We start from the raw sequence: 23,033 nt of genomic DNA, 5'->3' as shown, positions 1-23,033 counted from the left end.
GATTTAAAGTCTGGTGATTAGGTAGAGATAACCTAACTCCAATTTCTTCTCATTAATGCTTGTTTCACTCAGATATGAACTATTGCCATGACATGAAATCGGGAAGATATCTCCATATCATACCAAACACTACGTACGTACCGCGCGTGGGGTACCACGAGAACTGTACAAGATTAGGAGCGTTAATTATTTTACTCTCTCGTATGTCGCTCATCGTCTTCTTCTATATAATGACAGAGCATTGGCCACAGAAGGATCGATCATACTCAGACAGAGACACAAATTAACCAGACCGTCATACACAGAAGGAATATCGTACTCTCGCAGACACACACAGACGGGAGGAGCCTCAGCCTTTCGTATCAATGGGTTCGAATTCGATGGAGGATGGTAGCGGAGAAAAGCAGACGAGGTTCAATATGTATGCTTGTGCCTGTGCTATAGTTGCCTCTATTGTCTCCATTATATTTGGTTACGGTAAACTCTCTCTCTAGCTAGATCTTTTACTGGATTCATATGGGTTGTTCGGATTATGTTCGTTTTTGTACAGGATCACAGTAATCATTTTTGAGGTAAAAAAAGTATATATATATATAGTAGTAGTAAACAAATACATACACAAACAATGCTGTTCAACATTACTGGATTATTAACTCTTTATGGCTTGGAGTCTAGATAATATATACTGAGATATATTATTATTTTTTATTTATCTTATTTAATTAAAATTCATAAGGGTAAATTATTAAATCCATCTTAATTAAGAGCTCATTGCTTAATTTTTGTCGAACTTAAGTTAATATTAAATTTTTTAAAAAAAAAAGAGAAAAAAAAAGGTAAATAACCTCCTTAATTAGAGAAATGCTACACACAGTACTTCTACTCTAACACTCTCATGTGCACATTACTTGACGTGACAGTAAAAATAACCAGTAAATTTTTAGATGAATCATATCCCTCCATAATGTATATATGAGTTACAAATGATCTCCTATATATCATATATTATACAAATCTAGCTTATAACGAAACTTACATCAAAATCCTAACTATATATATGGATAGTGAAAGTATATATATAATTTTCATTTTCTTGTGCAGATACTGGTGTAATGAGTGGAGCCATGATATTCATAAAGGAAGATCTAAAAATAAACGACACTCAAGTTGAAGTCCTAGCTGGAATCCTGAACTTATGTGCTCTAGTAGGTTCCCTCGTCGCAGGAAGAACATCAGACTACATCGGGCGCCGCTACACAATTGTCTTAGCCTCCATCATTTTCTTGCTTGGTGCAATTTTGATGGGCTACGCCCCAACTTACGCAATCCTAATGACTGGAAGGTGCACCGCCGGGGTTGGTGTGGGCTTTGCGCTCATGATAGCTCCCGTTTACTCGGCAGAGATCTCCTCTCCATCGTCCCGAGGCTTTCTAACCTCCCTACCGGAGCTTTGCATCAGTCTTGGAATCTTACTCGGCTATTTATCCAATTACTTCTTCGGAAAAATGGCTTTGAAACTTGGCTGGAGATTGATGCTAGGAATTGCTGCAGTCCCTTCACTTGCCTTGGCTTTTGGCATTCTAAAAATGCCCGAGTCCCCAAGATGGTTAGTAATGCAAGGCCGTCTGGGAGACGCCAAGAAAGTATTGTTGCTTGTATCCAACTCTAAAGAAGAAGCCGAAGCCCGTATCCGTGACATAAAATCGGCTGCCGGAATCGACGAGAACTGCCAAGAGGATGTCGTCAAACTTTCCAGAAAGGCGCGCGGTGAAGGGGTTTGGAAAGAACTTTTGCTTACGCCTTCTCCCGCCGTCCGCCGGATTTTGATTGCGGCAATCGGTATTCACTTCTTTGAGCATGCGACAGGCATAGAGGCAGTCGTTTTATACAGTCCAAGAATCTTCAAGAAAGCTGGGATCACTGACCAGGACAAGCTCTTGCTTGCCACGGTTGGTGTAGGGCTTACAAAGACTGCATTTATATTTATGGCAACATTTTGGATCGACAGAGTTGGGAGGAGACGACTTCTTCTAATAAGCACAGGGGGCATGATTGCAGCCCTAACAGTATTAGGGTTTAGTTTAACAATGGCAGGGCAATCAAAGGAGATCAAGCTCTTGTGGGCAATGAGCCTTAGCATCGTTGCTATTTATGTATACGTGGCTTTCTTTTCTATAGGGCTTGGACCGATAACATGGGTGTATAGCTCTGAGATATTTCCTCTGAAGTTGAGGGCACAAGGGGCAAGTATTGGGGTTGCTGTGAATAGGGTAATGAATGCTACGGTTTCTATGAGTTTCATTTCAATTTACAAAGCAATTACGATAGGTGGGAGTTTCTTTATGTTTGCTGGTATCTCTGTGCTGGCATGGGTGTTCTTTTATTTCTCTTTGCCGGAGACAAAGGGAAAGTCTTTGGAAGAGATGGAGACGTTGTTCAGCAAAAACGCAAGGCCTAGAAATACAGGTATAGAAGTTCAGCAAAGAAGCAATGTGTAATATGTTGTGTCATTTAGTGAAACTATGTTCTATGTTAAACTACATATATCCTATGTATGTTTGTTTCAGTTGGAAGAGTGTAGGGCTGAATATTGATGATCAACGGTTGTTATATAATAAACCTTCTTATATATATTCCTTGTACTTCAAATGGTCGAAATTCATTAAATGATGCAAGCATTTATATAGTATTTTTATGTTCCTAATCAAATATATATAGGAGCGGATTAATTTAGGTACAGGAAAAGTTATTTTATTTTATTTTATTTTTTGACATGTCCTCATAAGAGGAGGAAGGGGATTCAAACTAGTGACATCTGCTTCATTAAACGTGGTCTTAGCCGATTGAACTACCTCTTGAGGACTTTTATCTTACTATTTGATCTCCCCTTAATTGAAGAAATAGTAATATTATATACCAATATGGCAATATCCCATTATGCTAATGTGGAAGTGTCAACTCACCTTTTTTTTTAAATAAACAAAAAAGACTTCCTTTAGAGGAAAAAAGTTCCTCAGCTTTTTGTCTTTTTAATGCCTAAAATGATATCCATTAACTTGAATTGAGAAAGTCTATATGAAACTCATCTATCCAAATAGGTAGTTGAGCAACCCAAATTTTTTTTGGACCAATTGCTCTTATATGGACTCTCTAATAATATACTACCCCAATTTGGACAACAAATTACTAGAGATCATGTTAAATAATTATTTGTTTTAAAAGCTTAAACTAACAAGAATATCTGAATTTAATCATTTAATTTTTATTTTAACAATTTAAGCCAATCCACTCGACTAGATAAAAGCTTGGTTTTTTTTTTTTTCTAAGAATATTAATCGATGCGAAGAAGACTACATGAGTGGGTCTTGTTTACTATCAATCATGTTAAATCAATTAGAAAAAAATAAAAATCATGTTAAATCACCATTAGAAATAATAATAATAATAATAATAATAATAAAAAAATTATTATTTATCTCAAAAGTTGTTAAAATCTTCAAAGTTTAAATAGAAATGAGTATATATGTAGATAGGCAGGCTTGCCAAAACAAGAGTAAAAGTCGCCAATAACTTGGAGACCAGTTGGAATTTTTGTCCCTTGTCAACGCACATAATTTGGAGCCTCCAAGTTGGATTAAGATTTTTAGGACAATTATATTTAGTAGATATTTTTAATAACTCAATATTATTTATTCATAATTTGAAAATAGTAACTGTTAATATGGTAAAATCACATCCATTGGATTACAAACCAAAATTAGTTAATATTTGAAGAAATTTACTGGATAGAATAACCTATATATGAACCCTAATCAATCCCAATCCACGTAAGCAATTCAATCTAGACTGGATGAATGGATGATCAATCGATATATATATATATATATATTTAGGCAACCAAATCCAGCTATAGTTTTCCCGCTTGACAGCTAGCTATAAAGAGGGAGAGCCTTAGGAAATTGTCCATCAAACCTCCCTCTGAAAATTCCCACTCCCCCTGATCATATATATTCCCTGTTATTTACCTCGACAAAGGGCACCAATCTTTTCAATATTATTCCAATCCCTCTATCTTTATTCAATTGCCTCTCTAACCAGCTGCAATGACTGCGGGAGCAAGGGAAAAGGGTGATGAAGAAAAGATGAACAAATATGCTCTTTCCTGTACTATAGTTATCTCTATGATCTCCATAATATTTGGTTATGGTGAGTTCTCTTTCTCCATAATATTCAGTGCTCATCAGACTGCTTGTCTATAGTGGTCGGACGAAAACTATATATGATCGATGTCTTTTAATCAAAACCAAAGTTTTCCATCATGACATGCAACAACTTGAATTATATATATTCTGATAAAAATATTAATTAATCTTTCTCCTTCTTTGATATACAGATACTGGTGTTATGAGTGGTGCTATGATATTCATAGAAGAAGATCTCAAAATCAATGACATCCAAGTGTCAGTCCTCGCCGCAATCCTAAACCTATGCGCCCTGGTGGGTTCACTTATAGCCGGGAGACTCTCAGATTATATCGGTCGTCGTTACACAATTGTTGCGGCCGCCATAGTTTTCTTGGTCGGCTCGGTTCTGATGGGCTATTCCCCGAACTATCCGGTACTACTTTCCGGAAGGTGCATTGCTGGGATTGGCGTCGGCTTTGCACTTATGATTGCACCTGTTTACACTGCGGAGATTTCTCCTCCTAAATCCCGCGGTTTCCTGACCTCCCTTCCGGACATGGCCATTAGCTTTGGCATCTTACTTGGCTATGTCTCAAACTTCTTCTTCGCCAAACTGAGTCTGACACTTGGATGGAGGATGATGCTTGGTGTTGCAGCAATCCCTTCGCTTGGCTTGGCTATAGGCATCCTCAAAATGCCTGAGTCTCCCAGGTGGCTTACAATGAAAGGCCGTTTAGGTACTTATAATTCTAAAAACTTAAATCTCATACAAAAACATAATTTAATAATTTATGGAAAATGCGTAAAACCCCACCAGCAGCAATGAAAGGCCCTTTTGTTTTGTTTTTTTTTTTTTATAAAAAAAATAATAATAAGAGAGCTTAACATGTGGAATATTTAATTAAAAATAAAAGTAAATGAAAAAAATAAGGTTTAAATTGAAGACTTATGCTTTGTAAGAGCAGCCATATTGAACTTAATCTTTAAATAAAAGTTAAATTTGAAGAGAAAAATTTATATTTTTAAATTTAAAGAGTCAATTTTAAAATGATTCAAATATCAAATTCTCTGTATCTTTCTATATTCTAGTTAAATATTATTATTTTCTTATTTTTTTAATTATTTTTTTGTTTTAGATAGATGAGAGGAAAATGAATATATAAGATTAAAAAACTAAATAGCTTTCACTTTTTTAAACTTGGTATTTGAAGAGCTTTTTTTGATAAAATTAAGTTTAAAATAGAGTAGAAAGCTTCAGGACGAGAATGCTATAACTATGTTAAAACATGGATCTCTTATATTCTAACAGGTGAAGCCAAGAAAATGTTGTTGAAGATATGCAGCAGTGAAGAAGAAGCCGAGATGCGGTTCAAGGACATCAAAGCTGCAGCAGGGATCGATGAAAACACCACAGGCGATTTTGTAAAGCGTTCCAACGAGGAACAGGGCGGAGGAGCTTGGAAAGAGCTGTTGCTAAGGCCTACACCCTCCGTCCGATGGATTTTATTCGCAGCAGTTGGACTTCATTTCTTCGACCACGCAACGGGCATTGAGGCGATTCTGTTATACAGTCCAAGAATCTTCAAGGCAGCCGGAGTCCACAGCAAGAAAAAGCTCTTGCTTGCAACTGTCGGGGTAGGGATAACGAAGACGGTGTTTATATCTGTGGCTACGTTTCTTCTTGACAGAGTTGGAAGGAAGCCACTGTTGATGATAGGCACATCGGGTATGGTTATAGCCTTAGCAGTATTAGGGTTTGCCCTCACCATGGTGGAGAACACAAAAGAGAAGCTGATGTGGGCGCTGATCGTCAGCATTATTGCCGTCTATACATTTGTTGCCTTCTTTTCTATGGGGATTGGGCCCATCGCGTGGGTGTATCTCTCCGAGATATTCCCCCTCAGGGTGAGGGCGCTTGGCGTTGGCATTGGGGTGGCTGTGAATCGTCTCATGAATGCAACGGTTTCGTTTAGTTTCATTTCAATTTACAAAGCAATGACAATGGGCGGAGCCGCCTTCATGTTTTGTGGCCTTGGTATGTTGTCTATGGTGTTCTTCTATTTCTTCTTGCCAGAGACCAAGGGGAAGACTTTGGAAGAGATTGAGGTGCTCTTTGGGAAAAAGGAGAAGGAAGTTGCCATAGAATCTCAGCCCATGAGGCATCAGTACCAATAGAAGTTTTATGTACATATGTTTATATATATAAACAAACCTTTCACAGAAGGCTTGTGAGACCCCTATTAAAATGTATATGATATCCCAATATTGCTTTCTATAAAACCTAGTGCAGAAATTACCTTCAATTAAATGCATGGACCCTCTTTTGTGACACCTTGCTCTATACTTTTATTCATCAAAGTTGTGACATTTTCCAAAGATGATGACTAGCGAATCGTTATGGTGAGGTGGATTTTTTTTATTTTTTATTTTTTATGCCCTTTTGGGTGTATATATATATATAGTCCGCTACATCATCCTTTCTATTAAATCACCAATTATTTTTGAAATTTTAAATTATAAATTTAACTGTTTAATTAATATTTTAATATTTCTTCGGCTAGCTAGACTGTGGTATCATCTTTTTTCTATTCAAATAAATGAAATAAATAAGTAAATTATAAATAAGAGTTTTTCTCGCTCTTAATCCGATGAAAGAAAGAATTGACGGCCAATTTAGAATGCGGCCACGAATGGTTCATAGACCACTTGATTGCTTTTCTGGGCACACTTTTGGGCTTTAGTCCTGAGATCAGCCTGTTAAGAAGCAAATAAAAAGAAATCACAAATGGGTTGGGCCTTAATATAGAAAATTAATCAATCAGATGGAGCTATAAATCATGCCCACGACACGCACAAACAGAAAAAGAACCAAAAATAAAAAATAAAGAAAACAGCATCACCCCCTTCATTGCATTTCCCCCACTTTATCTCTGATTCTATATGCACAGTTTTAGTCAAAGATAAGTTCAATTACTAGAATTTAACGTTTATCTCTACACAAATTTTCAATTTCTTTTTTTTTTTTCTTAAAAAAAAAAAAAACGATGACCACATAATGTTGTAATTACAGGAAAATAATATTGATCCAAAAAAAAAAAAAAAACTAGTTTTTTTTTTTCTTTTTTTTTCCAAATATTATCTTAAACAGAACTAGGAAATTAGCAACTTACCTCTAATTACATCTAACTTTAAAAAAGAAAGAAAGTAATATTAGATCTAAATTTACACCAAACAACGGTGACTCGGTCCGCATAATTAAGGATCTTTTTTATTTCAAGGTACATATTAAATTTTACAAATTTAATTATATATATTTTTATGTCATTTAATGTTTTTAAATAACACGACACTATATATATATATATATATATCGCAAAAAATAACAAAACAATATCTAAACCGAGAACCTATTCCCCCTTGATTGGGCTTGTAAAACTGAAAGAACTTGTAACCAGAGTTGAGCTTGATCCATCTTGATGGGCGAAGGGTCCATCTACCAATTTGAATTTATGATATTGGATGCCTAGTAGCCAATCATGTGCTAAATATGGCTAAATGGAATGCAAATTTGGGTGGTAAAAGTAGTTGCATCTGGCTAGCTACTTACTTTAGCCTAAAAATAGATGATGCCTATCAAATGAAAAAAAAAAAAAAAAAGTATATATAGGTGCTTTGAAAAAGTGAGAAACTAAAATAGAGAGAATAAAAAAAGGATTTTTTTTTTTTTTTTTTAATTAAGGCTCATCAAAAATCATTTTTTCAGCATTTTGTTCATAAATCAGTGATAGCGGGCGACGATCCTTGGCAGTTGGCGGATTCCAGTGGCAGCTGACATCTTCCAACGGTGATAAAAAATAAAATGTAAGAGGATGTGTATAAGAAGAAGCTTAAATTCAAAAAATAGTTTACGATTTAAAAAAAGAAAACTATTTAATGAAAAGTTAAAAATAATTTTCCATGCTAATAAAAAAATGATTTTTCAGAAAATATTTTAAGTTGAAATAAACAAAGAAAAAATAAAATAAAATAAAATAAAAACAAAGCAAAGAGAGAAAAAAAAAAAAAAAAAAAATTGCAGATCAGAACGTGAATGCAACCACAGTAAAGGCTGAGTTGCCCAGTGGACCAATCAAATTCTTCTATTGATTTTGCCCACACGACACCTAAAAGAAAGGAGAGCCTTAAGGCAAATTCACACCCACCCCATCCTCTCATTCCCATTTTCCCTCGTGGCCCCTCTTTTTTCCCTGAGGGAGAAAGGCGTACCTTTAAGCCTTTGATTGATCTAACCCCCTCTCTCTCTCTCTTTTTCTCTTCCCCCTTCTTATTGCCTCTCCTACGTACCAACTCATTCTTTCGATCATGAGGAGACTTTGTCCGAATATCGATCGAGAAGATGGCCTCGAGACGGTTCTTGAGGTCCCTATACCAGAAGAAATGTTCACAAGCATGGGGACTAACGTAACATTACGGTGGCAAAACATGCTCACGTGGATGAGAGCTCAAACTTCCGACAAATGGTCTTCGCCGGTCATTGCCGGACGCTTTAACGAGCTACGTTTCCTCCTTTACCTTGTCGGATCCCCACTCATCCCCCTTCAGGTCCAACTGGGACACTCAATCCACCGCCCTGTCAAAGATTGTTCCATTGTAAGAGTTTAATGTATATATATCTTTCTTTATTTTGCATTAATTTTGAGATAATAAAAAGATCATCACTAGTATTATTCGGTAATTTTAATTTTAATTAAATACTCTACTTGTCAAACCTTATTTGTTTAGGAGGGATTTGAATCCATACTTCAAGGAATTGTTAAAATACTAATTAATTAAATTATTCAATTAGCTTAATCTTTTGAGATAATTAATAAACCAAGTTTAAGGTCAATTGATTAAAAAAAAAAAAAACCAAAGAAAACCTGTAAGTCAATTTTTCAAATCGAAACCTGTGACAATGAACTTGTCATTTCAACAAAATTGAGATTCAATTACAATATAGTTTCTCTATGTAAACTTTATTATTTTTGTTTATATCACTTGAAAACTATTTTATGTATAGGCTAATAAATTAGACACAAATAATTTATGAAGAAGCCATCAGATGAAACATCAACGTAGTAAAATTCGTCTTGAGAGTTGCTGTTTTTATGCTGATCTTATCCGTAAGGAAAAACCCATATATAAATATATATCGTGGTTGCTTGTTGTTCTTACGTACAGGAAGCTTCAACGGCTAAATATATCGTTCAACAGTACACAGCAGCAACGGGAGGGCAACCGGCATTAAACTCAGTGGGAAGCATGTGTGTGACCGGGCAGGTGAAGATAAGAGCGTCGGATTTTCACCAAGGGAAGTACGAGAGTATAGAGGTGAAAAAGAGCACCCAGGAGGTTGGCGGATTTGTGCTTTGGCAGAAGAATCCGGACTTGTGGTGCTTAGAGCTTGTCGTCTCCGGCTGCAAGGTAAGCTGTGGAAGCAATGGAAAGGTTTCATGGCGGCATTCCTCTAATCAACTCACACCCATTTCAAAAGGTCCACCCAGACCCTTGCGCCGTTTTCTACAGGTTTATCTATCTTACCAAATAATTTACCTTCTTCTTCTAGCTACGATCTTGCATGTCTAGCTTAGTATACGTGATCAATATCTATACATCTCTTCAAAGAGGAAAAATAATAAAATAAATTTAATTATTTAGTAACTAAAGTGATATAATTACATTAGTTTATAACAAATTTGTAATAAAATTTGTACAACTCCTAATTAACAATACTCTTGTTATATATATATACATAGTCGTTTTCTCTTCCATATCAAACGACATCATTAGATGATTAGAGTATAGAATGAGAACAACCATCCCTCTCTTTTAGATAAAACCCAAAATCTTTCCCCATTAAATTTAAAGGAACCAAAAAAAAAAAAAAAGAATTGACAATTGGCTACAATTGCAAATCTATGGGAAAATTAAGTCAATACGTTGGGGAATTTTACCATAAATCGGGATTCCTTATAATTTCTTATTATTGGAATCTCAAGAATTTTCTGCAATTGTGAAAATCCCTGATGGGGCTCACTTAAGGTCCATATGCCCAAACAGGTACTCAGACAACTCAACAAAAGAGATATTGAGTCTCTCACAATTGTAAGAATTTTATTAAATTCAAACAGAAAATTTCAAACCTTTAATTAGAAATTGACAACAATTTTGTTGTTGAATTGCTAGCAATTCGGAAAATAATTGTGAGAAAGCTTATATAAAACTCACCTACCAAGCAAATTTTAAGCCACCCACCCAATTGCTTGACACTAACTTTATAAAAACTCTTTCATATTTGCGGGCAATCAAGACAATAAATTGATGAAGATTCAAATCCATCCATTTCTTCGCTCGTTGTCGGTTATTACAATAATATTACTAGAGTTTTTTTTTTTTTTTTTGGGGCAGGGATTGGACCCAAGGGCCACAGCCAACTTATTTATAGATGCACTGTGTATTGGAGAGAGGATAATAAACGATGAGGATTGCTTCATTCTGAAGCTAGAGACGAGCCCAGCAATTCGCGAGGCCCAAAGCGGTCCAAACTACGATATCATCCACCACACAATATGGGGCTACTTCAGCCAACGCTCCGGCCTCCTGATTCAATTTGAGGACTCGAGGCTACTCAGGATGAAAACCAGAGGGGACGAAGACGTTTTCTGGGAGACGAGCACGGAGTCGGTGATGGAGGATTATAAATATGTCGATGGTGTAAATATTGCGCATAGCGGCAAGACCCACGTCACAGTTTTCAGATATGGGGAGCATTCTGCCAACCACAAGAGGGAGTTGGAAGAGACGTGGAAAATTGAAGAGGTGGATTTCAACATATGGGGTTTGACAATGGAAAGCTTTATGCCGCCTGCTGATCTAGAAAATAAAGAAAATATTAATGTATTCGGTAATTGAGGAGTATTAAGTGAACAAAAAAAAAAAAAAAAGTGTAAATACTTTTGTTTATAATATTAATTAAATGGTTAAATTAATAATTTTTTATCCGCTTAAGGTTTTAGGATAACTAATTAATGATTTAATAAGTCATTTAACTTTTTGTTAATACTTTTTAAATGGTGGTTTTTATTTTTTGTTTAAACAATTATTTTGTGTTTGTTAATGTTTGCATTGCATCCACATTTCTAAGAATGTAATGTTTGGAAATTTGGATTTTTAGGAATGTGATTATTACCACATTTGAAAATAATTAGGAATGTGATAATATTTTTGGGAATATGAGTTTCTCATTGGTTTACTCTTAAGCATCATATTTATTATTCCCAAAATATTATAATGTATGCTTTGTACGTACACATTGTTCATACAATTTGAACGGTTCGCTACAAACAAATAGAAACATGTCTAGATAGTAAATTTAGTCTTAGAGGATTCTTTGAATTTGATTTTTCTTTAAAATTTTGTCAATAAAGCTCTTTAAATATCAATAGCCAAAAAATGTTATTTAATTTTTTATGCTTGAGAGAATAAAAAATAAAAAAGTATATTTAAGTAAAGTATAGAATTGCGTAGAGGGTTTGAGGTTTAATTCATTTTAAAGTAGCATTCCAATTTATTTATTTTTTTTTAAGTGAATTTCTCTTTTGAATAGCAAATTAATTATTGGCAATTTAGCTATTAGCTAAATTGCCAATAATTTTTAGCCAATATATATTTTTTTTTAGAAACCAATTTTTAAAAGTGACGTGTTCTTAATATGAGAAATATATAATTTTTTAATTACATGTATTTTTTTTTTTTTATAATAAAATGTACATACTTAAAAGACATATAAAAACTAATTTATAAAGTAAGAGAGCATTCCCAATGGAGGAGCTAAATTTTTATGCAAAATGGCTTTACAAAATGTATTTTATCTAGTTTAGCTAATGAATTTTTAAACGTCTCCTACATTCGATTAGCTATATTTTTATCTGTATCATTTAAATATTATTAAAAGTAAGAAAAGTTTTGGAAAAAAGAGAACATGTAAAAGGAAAAATGGAAAAAGTTTTGAGAAAAAAAAAAACATGTAGAGAAAAAGTAGGAAAATATTTGGAAAAAAAAGAAAACAAGTGAGAAACAATAAAAAATAAAATGGCTTTCTTAAAAAGTGCTGCTACATTTAGCTTTTTTTTTTAGCTATTCCAATCAAATATCTATTTTACATTTTTTTTGCTAATCTAATATAGGAGATTTTTTAAACATTTAAATAATTATTTTAAATAAAAGTAACGTTTGACTCTTCCATAAAAAATGCTCTTATAAACTAATTTGTATAAAATTTATGCCATTCGACTATCCCTTCAAATAGTTGCTTACTGACGGCCTTTTCTTGAGATTCAGTTGGGCCAACTCAATCCTTGAGCCCATTCAGTTGGGCCAACTCAATCCTTACATACGTCAAACTAACTGTATGGGCCTTTGTTTTTAGTGTATTTTTCCTTCTTCCCTTGTACTGCATTAAAAAAAAAAAAACTAAAGTCAAGGCAATCAATAATAATATAATGCGGTGGCCCGCATAATAATATACATAATACATAGAATTGAGTGAGTGGCTTCTCACCTATTCCCCGAAACGGCAAAAAGTTCTCTCGCATCGGACGCTTTTTCCCTTTCAAATCTGAGAGTCCACCTCAGACCAACACTGAATTTAGAAAATTGTGTTTAACCGAATCAAATTATTGAAATCCAACCCCAAAACTTCCAACGCTGTTTACCTGATCGAAATGAAGGATGACGATGTCCTTCCAACTACGACGGCTAACTCCAAGAAAGAAAGCTCGGATTCGAGTCTATTTGGTAAATGCCGGTACAAGTTCTGGGCATTGGCGGCCATTTTGTTGCTAGCATTGTGGTCCATGTTCACCGGCACCGTCACGCTCCGTTGGTCCGCCGGTAACCTCAACCGCCTCTCCGACGACTTCGATAGCCCCATCCACGATGATCTCGACGTCCTCGTAAGCATTTGTGTTTGTTTGTTTGTTTTTTTTGCGTGTGTGTTTGGGGTTGGATCTTTGAGGGGGATTTGATCGATTTGATTTGGGGTACAGGAAATGGAGGAGAGGGAGAAGGTGGTGAGGCACATGTGGAACGTGTACACCAACAGCCGTCGGATCAGATTACCGAGGTTCTGGGAGGAGGCCTTCGAGGCTGCCTACGAGGATTTGACCAGCGACGCCCCTGGCGTCAGAGAGGCTGCCGTTACTGAGATTGCTAAGATGTCCGTACGCTCCATTGATCTCGATCCTCCTCCCGTCCAATCAACGGTTCGTAATTCTTCTCTCATTCTTCTTCGTCTTAGCGTTGTGGATTGTCACTTGCTTGAGCGCTTAATTTAGGGATTTCAGCTGAATTATTATTCGACATTGGGGATTGAGATTGATTTTTATGGTTGGTGCTATATTTCTATAATCCACAACTAGCATTGTTTCCCTCATTCCCAATATGAGAGTTTTTATAATTTGGAAGTCGAATGAATTGCATTGTTAGTTTTTGTTTTCATTTAACAGTCCAAGTGCTTGTTCAGCGACCCCATATACTAAGAGGTAGAGGATAATGCTTTTCATTCCTTTTGTGGCAAAATGTAGTTTTGGAATGAAAGAGAAGGGTGGTAATTATGGACTAGGAATTAAACTTGTAACATTCCCTACCTTAGCCCTAGTTTATTCCATAGGTTAGCCCAGGGTGATGGACTTAGATTGTGCAGGCCAGCCCTAGTGGGCCGGGGGTGTTACAAAACTTGTTCGATCCGGTGTGGAAGTTCAGATGTATTGTTGTTTCCGTTGTTTTTAAGTTAGAATCGTGACCTGCTATAGAGTCTAGACTACGGTCAAACATTTAAAAAAAGCTTTTCTAATAACCCTTACCTTGGTTGATGTTGGGAATGGGGTAGCCTTTGCCACATGATTCAAATTCTGACTAGTTTTGGATTTGATGTTTATGCATTTATTCTGAGATTATTTTGATACTATTTTGCCTAATCAGTTTAATCTCAGTGTTATGAACTTCTTTTGATCTTGTTATTGGGCTAGAATAGCCTTTTATTCTCGTTGTGATTGATTGTATTATTTTATTAATTGCAAGATTTATCATTTTCACTAAACTTTGGTGATTTATGTGTTTTCACTTAACTTGAATGCTTGAAGATGTTTTCCCCCTGTTTTCTCTTTCTTTTTTCCAATTAGTCTCCATCATTTCTATATTTACTTTGGAATATCCATCTACATCGTATCTAAATTGTACTATTTTCCTTCCAAGACTAATATGTACTTTTTTTCCGATCTGAAAATGTTTCATGAGCCTTCATCTGTTGCTGAGAACCAGCTTTTCCCAATTGAAAATTTACGCAGTGACATAACAATCATTTTTTTTTTGACAAGTACAGTGACATAACAATCATCTTAGCTGTAAATTCTTTATGATTTGTTCCCTGTTGTTGGGCAGCGGTGGTGTTTTTAGGTTATGTGGGCAACACAAGCTCTATAAATTTGACAGCCTTTTTGTATTTGATAACTTGAATGGTTAAGCCACTTTTAATGTAGGACACTATCATCTAAGTTATCTTTTATTTATTTTTATTTTTTTTATAAGGTAATAATTCATTAATGCGGAAAAGAAAGAGATGTATACAAGCAAAACACCAAAGAAAGAAAACAAACTCTCAAGTCAAATAGATTTAAGAATTTTACCATGTAAAAGTGGAACAATTCCTTGCTGCCATGCAATCGAAAAGCAATCTTGAGGACAATAATTTTAAACACTATAGTCTAAGTGGATGCTGGAGATGATGGCTAGCCAGCCAATCTGTGTTATCCAAATGCCTAATGACATTAATGCTGTTCATCATACTGGCGGATTCAAGTAGTCATGACTATCTTGTATGATCAAGAAGTTTGAAATGTTAGCACATCGAGAAGCACCCGTTTATCTGTTATCTACGATGGTCCATTTTAAACATCATAGAGGGGCTAGGCCAGAAGACCCTAAATTTATTAGTCTCCTATGGATCCATAACATGTTCGCCAGGCTAATTAAGATCCTGTTACAAAGTCCTAAAATCAGCATTAGGTTTTACAATCTCCATTTCGGAAAAGTTCTATGGTTTATCTTCCTCTTCCCCCTCTAGTTACTTTGAAGAATAAGGTGTGAAAATCTACTTCCAGGGTGTTTGGACCATCTTCTCTTCTATGTCTACAACTCTTTTTGGTTTGATCACAGTCTCACAGAGCATGGAGTTATTACTGGACCTAACAGGACTTGGTACTCCTAATAAATTAAAGGAAAAGCTATAAGCCAAGGACATTGGGTGGGCTGAGTTATCTGCCTATTTTGGCAAGTCCAATCTGCCAGAGGGACAATGAACCATGGATTTTCATAGTTCAGAATGTAAGAAAGTGATGAGCACATTGTAAAACTGTACAGTCCTATCTGGGGCTACACAGATAGGGGGAAGTGGCAGACGGGCAATTGTTTTAGCTGACTACTTTTTCATTTCGTATTACAAAAAATTTACGGATGAGTTATTCTTGGGGATAAGTACTAGAAATTTATTGACAAAATAGTTATGCTGTCAATGAAATTCTCAAGTTGTAAGCACTGTATGATAGACAAAGGAAAATTCTCAGCTTTGTTAAACTCTTTGTGATCCTCTTGTCTCTTAACCACTATGATTTTTTTTTTATCAGTGCAATGGAAAACTTTGGATTAGCCTTCTGGACCACTATGCATGTTGGATTTTATGAAAAACTTGATTTCGGTACATTTTGGGTGCTAGTGTCTGCAGGGTGATGGCAGATTTGCTCCAATGATTGTCTCCAGATTTACCCTCTGATATCAATTTCTGATCTTGATAAATACCATTTATATTGTGCAAATTTGGTTAGGATGAATTCAATGGCCATTTAAATCTGTGTTAGAGTCATATTATGGTTTTTGATTATTTCTTGTATTCTTTCAAAATTATGAGAGTTATGTGCCATATCTATCTGCCTGATTGTAAGGATTAGCATTGGAAGGGCATCATTGAGAGGGTATCGAATTCACATTGTATAACTTCAGAATTGCTGTCTATGTGAAACTCATACACTTTAAATGGTTTTTACCTGGAAAATTAGATTGCAAATGATAAAAAAATTCACATCCTTGTTTGTTTCCCAATTATTTGAGACTGTGCTTTAGGTACCGGAGCCAGATTTGTGTAGATATATTAACAAAAGTGTTCTGGTCCTGTGTTTTTCCTTTTCTATATTGGCAGACTGCACGAGAATTGAGTAAGAGTTTGAAGCACGCAGAAACAGGCAGGGAAGTAGTGACCTGGACAGGTGGTCATCGATGATGGTGAAGGATGTTTAGGATTTGAGGATTCAAATCTTCAGTACCCTCACAGGTGCTCATGTGCTGCCCAAAGTTTGTGAAAGGTAGTGTGGGCCAAATCATACTCGGATCTTACTTGGTTTCATAACAATGACAAACAATGTATTTAATTAGGTTATTATTCTTCCAAATTTTGCCGTCACAATCTTTCCAGGCGAGGAGTGAACTGGAACAACCTATTGACTATCGAGTAGATCAATCTAGCAAACAAAATTTTTTTATGAGATTTATTTATTTAATTTCAAAAGAAAGAATTTCTGAATTTTTGTGCTGAACAGAAGTTCCTTACTAGCATGGATAAGCATATATTAGCATTCATTCATCTCTTGACTTTGTGTAGAATATTTTCCACTATCTGAGGTTCATTTCTCTTCTCTTGTATGAGTTCCAGCTAAATCAGGGAAAGTAGTGCTTGCTGCAACTGCACAATCTTCTATCTTTTTTCACGGCTTCTCTAGTGTTTCACAGCATTGATTCAAAAATCAAAGGAAGCTGCGTTAGAGCGTAGGACTTGTATATCTCTTGATGCATCTTCTGCAATGTAAAGCACAAAAAAAACACACCTGGCTGCCCTTTTCGTGGACGGGGGATTCCGTACAATATGATTGTGAATAGGTGGGCTTTGGGCATGTTATTACATAAGCCCTACAGCACCTGATCTAAATAGGCTTGTTGAGTTCCCGTACGAACCCGCCAATTCAATTGACCTGATCTAGTCATTACTCATTTGACTGAAGAAAATGAGGAATGGTTCAGAATTTAGGACACCGGGGACCGTAGAATTAGCTTGTAATTGGCCAATCGTAGAGCCACAGGTGAAAAGAGGGAGAATTAGGTGAGGTTCGTGGGGCTTACTTTTGATTTGAAAAGATAAAGACGTATGCACAAAAAGTAATAGATAAATACAAAACAAAGAAGTAAACAAAGTAAGCATCATTCTTATTGTAATTTATGATTAACAAAGTTTTGCTCAAAATTGAGTTTAAGAAATTCTTTTAATTTAATTTAATTTATTAAATTGACATGTATATAAAATACAAATAATTTTCAAACCCAATTTAGAAGAAACTTGGTCTTTTATGATTAGATTTTGTCCCTTAAGTTAATACGTACTCATCATTTTTGAAAGATTGTAAATTTTAAATTTATCAAACTTCACTTAATATATATGAGAAAATATGATAAAATCAGAAGCATTTAATTAAAAACAATGGGATAGCTTTACCAACCAAGCCAGGCCGTCTAAGAAGAAGCCCATCCCACTAATCGCTCCCGCTCCAACCCTCACTCGCAAGCCGCGAAATGAAGTGCCCGTACTGCTCCTTGGCGCAGGGGCGGTGCGCCACCACCAGCTCGGGCCGGTCCGTAACGGAGTGCGCGTCGTGCGGGCACGTTATCGAGGAGCGGCAGTCCCAGCCCCACCACCTCTTCCACCTCCGTGCTCAAGACAACCCTCTCTGCCTCGTCACCCCCGACCTGCCCTCCCTCGAGGCCCACCACGACGAAGAGGACCCATTCGAGCCCACAGGCTTCATCACCGCCTTCTCCACCTGGTCCCTCGAGCCCAGCCCTCTCTTCCTCAGCTCCTGCCTTTCCTTCTCCGGCCACCTCGCCGAGCTTGAGCGCACTCTCGAATCTTATTCTTCCTCATCGTCGTCTTCTTCTTCCTCTTCCACTGTTGTGGTCGACAATCTGAGGGCGTACATGCAAATCATCGACGTGTCCTCCATTCTGGGCCTGGACCACGACATTTCCGACCACGCGTTCCAGTTGTTTAGGGATTGTTGCTCCGCCACTTGTTTGAGGAATCGGAGCGTGGAGGCGCTCGCCACTGCCGCTCTTGTCCAAGCCATTAGGGAGGCCCAAGAGCCCAGGACCCTCCAGGTACATCAATTTTCACTCTAATTCCCTATTATTTTATTTCTTTGTTCTTGTTTTATTGGAGCTTTTGGAATTAATTGGTGCAGTGGGAATAGATTTTGAGGAATTTGAAGCTATTTGCTTGCTCTTTCACATTATAGTCAATACACATTTTTGTGTGGTTAGATTAGGAAAATAGGGCTGGGATTTTTCATGTGTAGAGCTAAGGCCTTTTGGGGAAAACAGATATTGTGATTCATGTTGCCTGCTTTGAATTCCAGAAGGCAATGCTTCTGCTTCATTTTTTGGTCGATTCTATGAAAATTTACTTTCATATCGTTTTGTTGGCAAGAAAATTGGATTGTTCATCACCAATGATTATTTGTTTTGCATATGGTTCTATATCTTAATGGTTTACTTGTACATTGACCCTTTTATGCATCCTTGGCAGCGGGTATTTTAGTTCCGTAAATGAGATTTCTGTGCTTATTCTATTAGCTCTTTCTGTTTGTGTTTAAATACAATCATTTTTATTTCAAGTTCTCGCATTTAAATGCATTACCCTTTTGTAGATGAAACCATTAAATAACTGTTTGGTTTAAGCGATGACATTCTATGTGCATCATGGAAACATTGGCAAGCAAAACTTTTTTAATTTCTGAATTAGGGCCACACTGGTTATATATGTTTTGACTGTTCTTGCACCATATGGGATCATCTCTTTTTTGTATATTTCTTTTAGGCCTCGTGAGAATTGCACTGCAAGGCTGCATTCTTGCAAAATAGTTATGATGTTAAAACTAGCTGATTTTAAGCCTACATGATGGTGGCCAGAAAGTTGATTCCTAGGAATTACTTATCCACATCATGTTAATCTAGAAGTTGTTTCATTCCTCTGTCCAGCGTGATAGACATCAATAGTTATTGTTGTCATTGTTTACAGCAATGGTTGTCTTTTGTCCCATGCAAGTGACTTATATTGCACAAATGTTTCCCAATGGCAAAATAGGGACAGTTTCCTTCACAAACTATAGCAATGAAGTCCCCAACTTGTCGAAGCAGCATTGTAGATCACTCTTAGTTACTTTTTCATTATTATTTTTTTAGTACTTGCTATGGGAATCTAAATCCTTCTCATTCATTTTTTAAAATAATTTATGAAACTCTCAGTGGATGGTGTTATTGCAATGGCTAATCTTTTGTCCATTGAGATTAGTGAGAAAGCTTGCTTATATGTGAATCCTCTATGCTTTGTACGTGTCACTTGTAGTATTTCTTGCCAATTCTTTCTAGTTCAGAGCTTCTATAATTTGGTATCTGATTTTATATGCCAGGAAATCTCAATTGCAGCTAATGTACCCCAGAAGGAGATTGGGAAGTACATCAAGATACTTGGAGAAGCTCTACAACTAAGTCAGCCCATTAATAGCAATTCCATATCAGTCCATATGCCAAGGTTTTGCACACTTCTCCAACTCAACAAATCTGCCCAGGTACACTTCTTTGAGTGCAGAGTACCAGTTTGAACCTGATCATCAACTTGAATGACTTGAAATTAAAACTCCTCTACTAAAAAAAAATCCTTGATATCACGTGGTGTGGTAATCATGCAATAGGTAGATTACAGGGATGTGCAGCCAAAAAGATATTTGAAAAACAATCAAGTTGGAGAAAAGGAAAGTGTGTTATAATAGATCGGAGGAGTTGTGAGACTGAAGGAAAAAAAGAGGGATAAAGAGGAATCTCAAAATTACTTTTTGATTCCAAATGGTTGCAAGAGTCTGAATCTGATCCTGCTGGTTTCATATAGGCTATTACACTGGAAACCAAATTGTTTTTCGATGTGGGATGACATTTTTGGTTACAGATCACCTTCTAGTTCACATCTGAAAACTTTATTAATTGCTGCACTGACATTTCTGCATTTTTCTCAAATCATCTAGTCAGGTTTATAGTGCTAATGTTTTGTTCATAGGAAACGGTCTTTATTTCGTATTGGTAGTGTTGGAATTTGATGTGATGTGATAAAACTTGCAACTGTTTTACAATGAAGTTCACTCTATTGAGAATTTTATGCCCGTCCATCTTTTTCTCCTCATCGAATTTGACCATAGTCCTGCATATTGTTTTAGGAGCTTGCAACTCATATTGGAGAAGTTGTTATCAATAAATGCTTCTGCACTCGGAGGAATCCTATTAGCATCTCTGCAGCTGCTATTTATTTGGCCTGCCAATTAGAAGACAAACGCAAAACCCAGGCAGAGATTTGTAAGGTGACCGGCCTCACTGAGGTCACTCTTCGTAAAGTCTACAAGGAGCTGTTAGAGAATTGGGATGATTTGCTCCCATCTAATTACACCCCAGCTGTTCCTCCAGAGAGAGCATTTCCCACAACTGTGATTGCTTCAGGCCGTGCTTCAGCACCTAAAGTTGATTTAGTTGAAGTGACTTCTTCATCAGACAGAGACAAGCAATCAGAAATCAAAGGTAACAAAACAATTGAGTGTCCAGATACGGGCCATCTGGCCCGAGCTAAAGAGGAAGCTGAAAGTAGGGGTAACTCTCTCGGTGCCTCTAACCCTGTGTTGAGCCGACCACCCACATTCTGGCAACCCCAGGCCCCATTTGTGACTTCTGGCTCCAGGACAGTGGGGGAAAAGATTCCGAATATCTCTCGAGGAACAGACATCAATGAACTGCACTCTAACCATCAAGAGTTGGAGCGGAAGGTAGATCAGGATACAAATCATGCGACTACTAATTCCCTAAAGCCAAACCAGCTTGTGAGTCTCCCAACTTCAAGCGGAAGTTCAGTTTCCAGGCAGTTTTGGCCCCCACCTATCCCTGTGCCTCCTCCAAACGTTCGATTTGTTCAGCCACCAAGTGTAGTTTCTGGTTATGCTGAACATCAAGGAGCTGGGAGTCTAAATGGAACTAGAAATGCCAATCAGTTTGGGGATACCTAGCCACATGTCTTGTTCCTACAGTATAGTAGGAGTGGCAATTCGTGTTCGTGTATCAGGTTCAAGTCGCATCAAGGCATGGGTATATAAGATTATATAGGTCAACTCTAACTCAACCCATTTAATCAAATGGATCAAACTCTTTAACTCTAACTCACTAATTTTGTGTTGAGTTTTCAGATCGTGTCAAAAATTGTTGGTCTTAGCGTATGTGCCTGTAAAATATCACGAAGTTTGTTATGAGCAATTTTAACTATTAAGTACTCAAAGCAGTTCATTGCCAAATTGAGAATGTTTTATGTTCTAACAAAGTTAATTTGATTGGTTAAATGATCTTAATCATGTTTATAGCTCGTACGTGTTTGATCTAGAGCTTCAATGCCCTTGTTTTCTAAAGATCCAGATTCAACGAGATCACCACTATATGATTAGTTTAATTAATACCTGAGGAACAAAAGACACTTGTTGCGGGGGTTATTGTGAATTTGGAGAAGAGCGTAATGTAATTTTTTTCACTTTATGCCTCCATGATACTGCATTTTCTTGTTTAACTTATCAGGAAACATTTGAAGCACACAGCGTACCGATGCAGTAGTTTTATTTTGTCCATGTTTTACGTAGTTCATATGAGGAAAAACTCGAGTCCCACCTGTTAGGACAGGGAGTTTAGGCACATGCTTGGATTATTCGAACACTTGCCCATATAAGCCGGGTTTGAATGCTCTTCCACATAACGTACAGTCCCATGGGACTACACCTTTTAACAACCGTTTGAAAATGAAGTGTTCGGGCTTTAGATAGGTGGGGTGGGGCTTGCGTTCACATGGCTTCTTTCTCTCGTTGATGGACTTTTGTTCTTTCTTTTTCCCTCTATTATCACGTTGATGGAAGTTGTGTAATAGGAAAAAAGAATTGTCTTTGACTAGATTTTCTGTATAACCCTTGTGCTCTTTCAAAGTCATTTTCCAAGCTATTACACTTAGTTTGTAATTTTTTTTTTATTGAAAATAAATAATTAATACGTATGATTTATTGAAATATAGAACCTTTGATAGTAACTTTAATAGTAGAAAATTCTTTGATGAGTTAACCCCAAGAAAATATTTTCTTACATATATGTGGATATTGGATAAGATGCTGAGTCACGAGAACAGAAAGCTACAAGCCTACAAGCTATGCTTTTTCCCAATTCAGCTTTTGATTTGACACTTTTATAGTGAAAATTTGCTTGTCCGTCTCTGACTCTCTGCCACTCTCAGCCTTTTTGGAAGTGCATGTTGCTTGGTAGGCTTATTATTGCGAAATAACACAAGTATTCAAGTTATGAAGGGACACACGTTGGAAATAGAAACACAATTGTATTGAATCACTTCTTTCTAATAAATGAATAGATCCGCACTATCTGATTCCAAGGTTTTATATAGATACGGATACGGACCTTTTGCAACTGGATCACGTGTAAACGTCAAAAGTCATATTGTACATTAGGATTTCTTTTCATCTTATAATTCTTAGATTTTTTTTTTTTTTTTTTTTAGAATGAATCATTGATAATTAATTAAGACTGTTATATCAATATTATTAAATAATTATAAGATAAATATCTAATTTTTATTTT

The 23,033-nt window shown here is 36.3% G+C and overlaps 5 protein-coding genes across 5 annotated transcripts; all 5 read left to right on the top strand.

The window, feature by feature from the left end:
• Nucleotides 1–365: 365 nt before the first annotated feature.
• On the top strand, nucleotides 366–2,498 carry LOC132186470 (probable polyol transporter 6). The gene is made up of 2 exons (XM_059600449.1): nucleotides 366–477; nucleotides 1,102–2,498. The coding sequence occupies exons 1-2, from the start codon at nucleotides 366–368 to the stop codon at nucleotides 2,496–2,498; spliced, it is 1,509 nt and encodes a 502-aa protein (XP_059456432.1).
• A 1,605-nt stretch (nucleotides 2,499–4,103) lies between these two features.
• Nucleotides 4,104–6,359, top strand: LOC132186468 (probable polyol transporter 6). Its single transcript, XM_059600448.1, has 3 exons — nucleotides 4,104–4,206; nucleotides 4,394–4,921; nucleotides 5,494–6,359. The coding sequence occupies exons 1-3, from the start codon at nucleotides 4,104–4,106 to the stop codon at nucleotides 6,357–6,359; spliced, it is 1,497 nt and encodes a 498-aa protein (XP_059456431.1).
• A 2,187-nt stretch (nucleotides 6,360–8,546) lies between these two features.
• Nucleotides 8,547–11,135, top strand: LOC132186467 (uncharacterized). Its single transcript, XM_059600447.1, has 3 exons — nucleotides 8,547–8,834; nucleotides 9,405–9,749; nucleotides 10,632–11,135. The coding sequence occupies exons 1-3, from the start codon at nucleotides 8,547–8,549 to the stop codon at nucleotides 11,133–11,135; spliced, it is 1,137 nt and encodes a 378-aa protein (XP_059456430.1).
• A 1,643-nt stretch (nucleotides 11,136–12,778) lies between these two features.
• Nucleotides 12,779–16,951, top strand: LOC132187406 (uncharacterized). The gene is made up of 3 exons (XM_059601707.1): nucleotides 12,779–13,177; nucleotides 13,271–13,486; nucleotides 16,474–16,951. The coding sequence occupies exons 1-3, from the start codon at nucleotides 12,947–12,949 to the stop codon at nucleotides 16,552–16,554; spliced, it is 528 nt and encodes a 175-aa protein (XP_059457690.1). The 5' UTR covers nucleotides 12,779–12,946; the 3' UTR covers nucleotides 16,555–16,951.
• An 861-nt stretch (nucleotides 16,952–17,812) lies between these two features.
• Nucleotides 17,813–21,594, top strand: LOC132186793 (plant-specific TFIIB-related protein 1). The gene is made up of 3 exons (XM_059600855.1): nucleotides 17,813–18,476; nucleotides 19,787–19,945; nucleotides 20,585–21,594. Exons 1-3 carry the CDS (start codon nucleotides 17,895–17,897, stop codon nucleotides 21,416–21,418), a joined length of 1,575 nt encoding a protein of 524 aa, XP_059456838.1. The 5' UTR covers nucleotides 17,813–17,894; the 3' UTR covers nucleotides 21,419–21,594.
• The last annotated feature ends 1,439 nt before the right edge of the window (nucleotides 21,595–23,033 follow it).

The sequence above is a fragment of the Corylus avellana genome, chromosome ca7 (assembly GCF_901000735.1).
Source record: "Corylus avellana chromosome ca7, CavTom2PMs-1.0".
In the NCBI taxonomy this organism is placed as follows: domain Eukaryota; kingdom Viridiplantae; phylum Streptophyta; class Magnoliopsida; order Fagales; family Betulaceae; genus Corylus; species Corylus avellana.
Note: the sequence above shows the minus strand (reverse complement) of the source record. Positions and strands in the feature narration are given on the sequence as shown.